General features: G+C 41.5%; 1 protein-coding gene across 1 annotated transcript in view; it reads left to right on the forward strand.

Moving 5' to 3' along the window:
* The window catches only part of LOC307128449 (receptor-type tyrosine-protein phosphatase mu), a gene marked incomplete at its 5' end in the record, with an annotated part of 357404 nt that overhangs the window by 138185 nt on the left and 209219 nt on the right, over positions 1-10000 (forward strand). Inside the window, one exon of the mRNA XM_079820324.1 lies at positions 2416-2494. Coding sequence (XP_079676450.1) covers positions 2416-2494 — 79 coding nt within the window. The remainder of the gene's footprint in view (positions 1-2415; positions 2495-10000) is intronic.

Raw genomic sequence — 10000 nt, forward strand, 5'->3', positions numbered from 1 at the left:
GGCAGTGAGATGGCAGTGAGATGGTATTGAGATGGCAGTGAGATGGTTTTGAGATGGCAGTGAGATGGTTTTGAGATGGCAGTGAGATGGTTTTGAGATGGCAGTGAGATGGTTTTGAGATGGCAGTGAGATGGTTTTGAGATGGCAGTGAGATGGTTTTGAGATGGCATTAAGATGGTAATGAGATGGTATTGAGATTGTATTGAGATGGCATTGAGTCTCCTCTGGCACTGCTTTCCCCTTCGGGATGGTTTATTGGTGCTTGAACATACAATGTAACTTACAGGAACAGAGAAGAGTCTCCTCTCATCTCATTCTCATCTCATTCTCGTCTCATCTGATCTCTCATCTGATCTCTTCTCATTTAGTCTTATCTCATGATTCAACGTATCTCATCAAACCTTGTGTCATCTGATTTCTCATCTCTTCTCATTTCGTTTAGTTTCGTGTCTTCTCTTCTCTTCTCCTCTCGCTTCTCTTCTCTTCTCTTCTCTTCTCTTCTCTTCTCTTCTCTTCTCTTCTCTTCTCTTCTCTTCTCTTCTCTTCTCTTCTCTTCTCTTCTCTTCTCTTCTCTTCTTGTCTCGTCTCGTTTTGTCACATCTCTTCTTGTTGCGTTTTGTCTCTTCTTGTTTCGTTTCTTTTTGTCTCTTCTTGTTTAATTTCATTTAGTTTTGTCTCTTCTTGTTTCATTTCGTCTCGTCTCGTCTTGTCTCTTGTTTTGTTTTGTTTCGTCACGTCTCGTCACTTCTTTTTTCGTTTCGTTTTGTCTCTTCTAAATTTTAGGGTCAGAAGACAATAGGATTTCAGTAAGTTGGCTCTCTCAAGCCAACTTAATGAGACAGACTAATAACTTATATAGTTGAAATTGCATTGTATGGACAGAAAAAACGTTCTTCAGAATATGTTTCACAGGTTTGAAAAGTCACGAAGTCACGAAATCCAAATTTGGGTGCATATGTCAGACTATACACCCATCAGGCAAAACATTATGACCTTCAAGCATGGGCACCCTGACTGGTGAGCCTCGGCCGCCCATGACCCTGTGGCCGGTTCTCCACTGGTCCTCCATGACCCTGTGGCCGGTTCTCCACTGGTCCTCCATGACCCTGTGGCCGGTTCTCCACTGGTCCTCCATGACCCTGTGGCCGGTTCTCCACTGGTCCTCCATGACCCTGTGGCCGGTTCTCCACTGGTCCTCCATGACCCTGTGGCCGGTTCTCTACTGGTCCTTCATGACCCTGTGGCCGGTTCTCCACTGGTCCTCCATGACCCTGTGGCCGGTTCTCCACTGGTCCTTCATGACCCTGTGGCCGGTTCTCTACTGGTCCTCCATGACCCTGTGGCCGGTTCTCCACTGGTTCTTCATGACCCTGTGGCCGGTTCTCCACTGGTCCTCCATGACCCTGTGGCCGGTTCTCCACTGGTCCTCCATGACCCTGTGGCCGGTTCTCCACTGGTCCTCCATGACCCTGTGTCCGGTTCTCCACTGGTCCTCCATGACCCTGTGGCCGGTTCTCCACTGGTTCTTCATGACCCTGTGGCCGGTTCTCCACTGGTCCTCCATGACCCTGTGGCCGGTTCTCCACTGGTCCTCCATGACCCTGTGGCCGGTTCTCCACTGGTCCTCCATGACCCTGTGGCCGGTTCTCCACTGGTCCTTCATGACCCTGTGGCCGGTTCTCCACTGGTCCTCCATGACCCTGTGGCCGGTTCTCCACTGGTCCTCCATGACCCTGTGGCTGGTTCTCCACTGGTCCTTCATGACCCTGTGGCCGGTTCTCCACTGGTCCTTCCTAGGAGCACTTTTGATAGAGACTGACCACTGCAGACCGGGAATTCACTTAATCTGTCATAATGTTATACCTTATCGGTGTATATTACTGTATATGTTTTCCACATCACTTTCAGGAACCCAAAGCTGGTACAGGTCAGTGTGACCGTGATGTGGCTCAGGGGACGGCTGTCAAATCTCTCGCAACCTGAATAGAAAGCTTAGCAAAGAGCATGTATCCCAGAATCCTTCACTCTGCACTCTTTAGCCCTGACCCCCAGAGTCTGGCTGTCGAGTTGAATTGTTTGGCTGTATAAACGGAGTCTGAGGCGAGCAGATTTAGCACATGCTGCCGCAGCTCCTCGCTGATAGAGCGGTGATTTACCACCACTATAAACGCGCCATCTGACAGACAGCCGATTCACCATGGGCCCCCTTGGAGCCTGCTCACATTTAACAAGTTTAGCCCAATAACTAAAGCCAAATGGTGTTTTAATGACCACTAATGACCAGCGTGAATGCTGCTTTCCTCATCTTTGCGGTGCGTGTTGTTGAAGTCCTCACCTCGGCCCCTGCGGGAGTCCGACATTTTGAGAGTGTGTCCATTCATCACTGTGGTTATGAGCTTTCTCTTTCCTCCGCAGATCGTCTTTGAAGTGGTGACCTCCGGGCAGCGCGGCTTCCTGGCCATCAAGGACGTCGTCCTCCAGGGCCATCAGTGCAGTAAGACCCGTCTCTGTCTCTCTGTCGTAAAGTCAGCCTCATCACCCGCTCCTTGGCCTCTTCCTGCCACCCTCCAAACATCAATATCGTCCGTCTTTCTCCAGGCATAGAGAGTCATAAAGAGAGCGTAATAATAAAGAAAACAAAAGAGAGGAGAGAAGATGGCGATAAAGCTTTCACGTGTGAGAGAAATTGGGTGTGAAAGAGAACGAACGGGTCGAGTGGGATTGTGCTGTCTGCATAGGGATTTCAAACACCCTATATAGACAGCATCTCTGTGTGTGTGTGTATGTGTGTGTGTGTGTGTGTGTGTGTGTTAGTGTCCTTATGCAAAACGCTCAAGAACTGGATTTGTAAAGTAATTAATAGCAGGAATGTGAAGGAGTTAAATTTCAGCCGTTTGCACTTAGATTAAATCAACACGGCCTACTATTAAAATTATATAATGTGCACTATAGGCTGTATAAACTCAGTGTGTCAGAGGTCAATATCAACACTTTTGTCGCGTTAATATCAACACGTGTGTAGCGTTAATATCAAAATGTGTGTAGCGTTGATATCAACATGCGTGTAGCGTTGATATCAACATGCGTGTAGCGTTGATATCAACATGCGTGTAGCGTTAATGTCAACATGCGTGTAGCGTTAATATCAACATGCGTGTAGCATTAATATCAACATGCGTGTAGCGTTAATATCAACATGCGTGTAGCGTTGATATCAACATGCGTGTAGCATTAATATCAACATGCGTGTAGCGTTAATATCAACATGTGTGTAGCGTTAATATCAACATGTGTGTAGCGTTAATATCAACATGCGTGTAGCGTTAATATCAACATGTGTGTAGCGTTAATATCAACATGTGTGTAGCGTTAATATCAACATGTGTGTAGCGTTAATATCAACATGCGTGTAGCATTAATATCAACATGCGTGTAGCGTTAATATCAACATGCGTGTAGCGTTGATATCAACATGCGTGTAGCATTAATATCAACATGCGTGTAGCGTTAATATCAACATGTGTGTAGCGTTAATATCAAAATGCGTGTAGCGTTAATATCAACATGTGTGTAGGGTTAATATCAACATGTGTGTCGCGTTAATATCAACATGTCTATAGCGTTAATATCAACATGTGTGTCGCGTCAATATCAACATGTGTGTTGCGTTAATATCAACATGTGTGTAGCGTTAATATCAACATGCGTGTAGCGTTAATATCAACATGTGTGTCGCGTCAATATCAACATCTGTGTTGCGTTAATATCAACATGTGTGTAGCGTTAATATCAACATGCGTGTAGCGTTATTATCAACATGTCTATAGCGTTAATATCAACATGTGTGTCGCGTCAATATCAACATGTGTGTTGCGTTAATATCAAAATGCGTGTAGGGTTAATATCAACATGTGTGTCGCGTTAATATCAACATGTCTATAGCGTTAATATCAACATGTGTGTCGCGTCAATATCAACATGTGTGTTGCGTTAATATCAACATGTGTGTAGCGTTAATATCAACATGCGTGTAGCGTTAATATCAACATGCGTGTAGCGTTAATATCAACATGCGTGTAGCGTTAATATCAACATGTGTGTCGCGTCAATATCAACATGTGTGTTGCGTCAATATCAACATGTGTGTTGCGTTAATATCAACATGTGTGTAGCGTTAATATCAACATGTCTATAGCGTTAATATCAACATGTGTGTCGCATCAATATCAACATGTGTGTTGCGTTAATATCAAAATGCGTGTAGCGTTAATATCAACATGTGTGTAGGGTTAATATCAACATGTGTGTCGCGTTAATATCAACATGTCTATAGCGTTAATATCAACATGTGTGTCGCGTCAATATCAACATGTGTGTTGCGTTAATATCAACATGTGTGTAGCGTTAATATCAACATGCGTGTAGCGTTAATATCAACATGCGTGTAGCGTTAATATCAACATGTGTGTCGCGTCAATATCAACATGTGTGTTGCGTTAATATCAACATGTGTGTAGCGTTAATATCAACATGCGTGTAGCGTTATTATCAACATGTCTATAGCGTTAATATCAACATGTGTGTCGCGTCAATATCAACATGTGTGTTGCGTTAATATCAAAATGCGTGTAGGGTTAATATCAACATGTGTGTCGCGTTAATATCAACATGTCTATAGCGTTAATATCAACATGTGTGTCGCGTCAATATCAACATGTGTGTTGCGTTAATATCAACATGTGTGTAGCGTTAATATCAACATGCGTGTAGCGTTAATATCAACATGCGTGTAGCGTTAATATCAACATGCGTGTAGCGTTAATATCAACATGTGTGTCGCGTCAATATCAACATGTGTGTTGCGTTAATATCAACATGTGTGTAGCGTTAATATCAACATGCGTGTAGCGTTATTATCAACATGTCTATAGCGTTAATATCAACATGTGTGTCGCATCAATATCAACATGTGTGTTGCGTTAATATCAAAATGCGTGTAGCGTTAATATCAACATGTGTGTAGGGTTAATATCAACATGTGTGTCGCGTTAATATCAACATGTCTATAGCGTTAATATCAACATGTGTGTCGCATCAATATCAACATGTGTGTTGCGTTAATATCAAAATGCGTGTAGCGTTAATATCAACATGTGTGTAGGGTTAATATCAACATGTGTGTCGCGTTAATATCAACATGTCTATAGCGTTAATATCAACATGTGTGTCGCGTCAATATCAACATGTGTGTTGCGTTAATATCAACATGTGTGTTGCGTTAATATCAACATGTGTGTAGCGTTAATATGAACATGTGTGTAGCGTTAATATCAACATGTGTGTAGCGTTAATATCAACATGTGTGTCGCGTCAATATCAACATGTGTGTTGCGTTAATATCAACATGCGTGTAGCGTTAATATCAACATGCGTGTAGCGTTAATATCAACATGCGTGTAGCGTTAATATCAACATGCGTGTAGCGTTAATATCAACATGCGTGTAGCGTTAATATCAACATGCGTGTAGCGTTAATATCAACATGTGTGTAGTGTTAATATCAACATGTGTGTAGCGTTAATATCAACATGCGTGTAGCGTTAATATCAACATGTGTGTAGCGTTAATATCAACATGCGTGTAGCGTTAATATCAACATGCGTGTAGCGTTAATATCAACATGCGTGTAGCGTTAATATCAACATGCGTGTAGCGTTAATATCAACATGTGTGTAGCGTTAATATCAACATGCGTGTAGCGTTAATATCAACATGCGTGTAGCGTTAATATCAACATGCGTGTAGCGTTAATATCAACATGCGTGTAGCGTTAATATCAACATGCGTGTAGCGTTGATATCAACATGCGTTTAGTTTTGATATCAACATGCGTGTAGCGTTGATATCAACATGCTTGTAGCGTTGATATCAACATGCGTGTAGCGTTAATATCAACATGCGTGTAGCATTAATATCAACATGCGTGTAGCGTTAATATCAACATGCGTGTAGCGTTAATATCAACATGCGTGTAGCGTTAATATCAACATGCGTGTAGCGTTGATATCAACATGCGTGTAGCATTAATATCAACATGCGTGTAGCGTTAATATCAACATGCGTGTAGCATTAATATCAACATGCGTGTAGCGTTAATATCAACATGCGTGTAGCGTTGATATCAACATGCGTGTAGCGTTGATATCAACATGCGTGTAGCGTTGATATCAACATGCGTGTAGCGTTGATATCAACATGCGTGTAGCGTTGATATCAACATGCGTGTAGCGTTGATATCAACATGCGTGTAGCGTTGATATCAACATGCGTGTAGCGTTGATATCAACATGCGTGTAGCGTTGATATCAACATGCGTGTAGCGTTAATATCAACATGCGTGTAGCGTTAATATCAACATGCGTGTAGCGTTAATATCAACATGCGTGTAGCGTTGATATCAACATGCGTGTAGCGTTGATATCAACATGCGTGTAGCGTTGATATCAACATGCGTGTAGCGTTAATATCAACATGCGTGTAGCGTTAATTTCAACATGCGTGTAGCGTTGAAATCAACATGCGTGTAGCATTAATATCAACATGCGTGTAGCGTTAATATCAACATGCGTGTAGCGTTGATATCAACATGCGTTTAGTTTTGATATCAACATGCGTGTAGCGTTGATATCAACATGCTTGTAGCGTTGATATCAACATGCGTGTAGCGTTGATATCAACATGCGTGTAGCGTTGATATCAACATGCGTGTAGCATTAATATCAACATGCGTGTAGCGTTGATATCAACATGCTTGTAGCGTTGATATCAACATGCGTGTAGCGTTGATATCAACATGCGTGTAGCGTTGATATCAACATGCGTGTAGCGTTGATATCAACATGCGTGTAGCGTTGATATCAACATGCGTGTAGCGTTAATATCAACATGCGTGTAGCGTTAATATCAACATGCGTGTAGCGTTGATATCAACATGCGTGTAGCGTTGATATCAACATGCGTGTAGCGTTGATATCAACATGCGTGTAGCGTTGATATCAACATGCGTGTAGCGTTAATATCAACATGCGTGTAGCGTTAATTTCAACATGCGTGTAGCGTTGATATCAACATGCGTGTAGCGTTGATATCAACATGCGTGTAGCGTTAATATCAACATGTGTGTAGCGTTAATATCAACATGTGTGTAGCGTTGATATCAACATGCGTGTAGCGTTGATATCAACATGTGTGTAGCGTTAATATTAACATGTGTGTAGCGTTAATATCAACATGTGTGTAGCGTTAATATCAACATGCGTGTAGCGTTAATATCAACATGCGTGTAGCGTTGATATCAACATGCGTGTAGCGTTAATATCAACATGCGTGTAGCGTTGATATCAACATGCGTGTAGCGTTAATATTAACATGTGTGTAGCGTTAATATCAACATGTGTGTAGCGTTAATATCAACATGTGTGTAGCGTTAATATCAACATGCGTGTAGCGTTGATATCAACATGCGTGTAGCGTTAATATCAACATGCGTGTAGCGTTAATTTCAACATGCGTGTAGCGTTGATATCAACATGCGTGTAGCGTTAATATCAACATGTGTGTAGCGTTAATATCAATATGTGTGTAGCGTTGATATCAACATGCGTGTAGCGTTGATATAAACATGTGTGTAGCGTTAATATTAACATGTGTGTAGCGTTGATATCAACATGTGTGTAGCGTTAATATTAACATGTGTTTAGCGTTAATATCAACATGCGTGTAGCGTTAATATCAACATGCGTGTAGCGTTAATATCAACATGCGTGTAGCGTTAATATCAACATGCGTGTAACGTTAATATCAACATGCGTGTAGCGTTAATATCAACATGCGTGTAGCGTTAATATCAACATGCGTGTAGCGTTGATATCAACATGCGTGTAGCGTTGATATCAACATGCGTGTAGCAGCGTTAATATCAACATGCGTGTAGCGTTAATATCAACATGCGTGTAGCGTTAATATCAACATGCGTGTAGCGTTGATATCAACATGCGTGTAGCGTTGATATCAACATGCGTGTAGCGTTGATATCAACATGCGTGTAGCGTTAATATCAACATGCGTGTAGCGTTAATTTCAACATGCGTGTAGCGTTGAAATCAACATGCGTGTAGCATTAATATCAACATGCGTGTAGCGTTAATATCAACATGCGTGTAGCGTTGATATCAACATGCGTTTAGTTTTGATATCAACATGCGTGTAGCGTTGATATCAACATGCTTGTAGCGTTGATATCAACATGCGTGTAGCGTTGATATCAACATGCGTGTAGCGTTGATATCAACATGCGTGTAGCATTAATATCAACATGCGTGTAGCGTTGATATCAACATGCTTGTAGCGTTGATATCAACATGCGTGTAGCGTTGATATCAACATGCGTGTAGCGGTGATATCAACATGCGTGTAGCGTTGATATCAACATGCGTGTAGCGTTGATATCAACATGCGTGTAGCGTTGATATCAACATGCGTGTAGCGTTAATATCAACATGCGTGTAGCGTTAATATCAACATGCGTGTAGCGTTGATATCAACATGCGTGTAGCGTTGATATCAACATGCGTGTAGCGTTGATATCAACATGCGTGTAGCGTTGATATCAACATGCGTGTAGCGTTAATATCAACATGCGTGTAGCGTTAATTTCAACATGCGTGTAGCGTTGATATCAACATGCGTGTAGCGTTGATATCAACATGCGTGTAGCGTTAATATCAACATGTGTGTAGCGTTAATATCAACATGTGTGTAGCGTTGATATCAACATGCGTGTAGCGTTGATATCAACATGTGTGTAGCGTTAATATTAACATGTGTGTAGCGTTAATATCAACATGTGTGTAGCGTTAATATCAACATGCGTGTAGCGTTAATATCAACATGCGTGTAGCGTTGATATCAACATGCGTGTAGCGTTAATATCAACATGCGTGTAGCGTTGATATCAACATGCGTGTAGCGTTAATATTAACATGTGTGTAGCGTTAATATCAACATGTGTGTAGCGTTAATATCAACATGTGTGTAGCGTTAATATCAACATGCGTGTAGCGTTGATATCAACATGCGTGTAGCGTTAATATCAACATGCGTGTAGCGTTAATTTCAACATGCGTGTAGCGTTGATATCAACATGCGTGTAGCGTTAATATCAACATGTGTGTAGCGTTAATATCAATATGTGTGTAGCGTTAATATCAACATGCGTGTAGCGTTAATTTCAACATGCGTGTAGCGTTGATATCAACATGCGTGTAGCGTTAATATCAACATGTGTGTAGCGTTAATATCAATATGTGTGTAGCGTTGATATCAACATGCGTGTAGCGTTAATATTAACATGTGTGTAGCGTTGATATCAACATGTGTGTAGCGTTAATATTAACATGTGTTTAGCGTTAATATCAACATGTGTGTAGCGTTAATATCAACATGCGTGTAGCGTTAATATCAACATGCGTGTAGCGTTAATATCAACATGCGTGTAGCGTTGATATCAACATGCGTGTAGCGTTGATATCAACATGCGTGTAGCGTTGATATCAACATGCGTGTAGCGTTGATATCAACATGCGTGTAGCGTTAATATCAACATGCGTGTAGCGTTAATATCAACATGCGTGTAGCGTTAATATCAACATGCGTGTAGCTGTGATATCAACATGCGTGTAGCGTTAATATCAACATGCGTGTAGCGTTAATATCAACATGTGTTTAGCGTTAATATCAACATGTGTGTAGCGTTAATATCAACATGCGTGTAGCGTTAATATCAACATGCGTGTAGCGTTAATATCAACATGCGTGTAGCGTTGATATCAACATGTGTGTAACGTTAATATCAACATGCGTGTAGCGTTAATATCAACATGCGTGTAACGTTAATATCAACATGCGTGTAGCGTTAATATCAACATGCGTGTAGCGTTAA

Source organism: Gobio gobio (assembly GCF_949357685.1).
Source record: "Gobio gobio genome assembly, chromosome: 6".
NCBI classification, from domain to species: Eukaryota; Metazoa; Chordata; class Actinopteri; order Cypriniformes; family Gobionidae; genus Gobio; species Gobio gobio.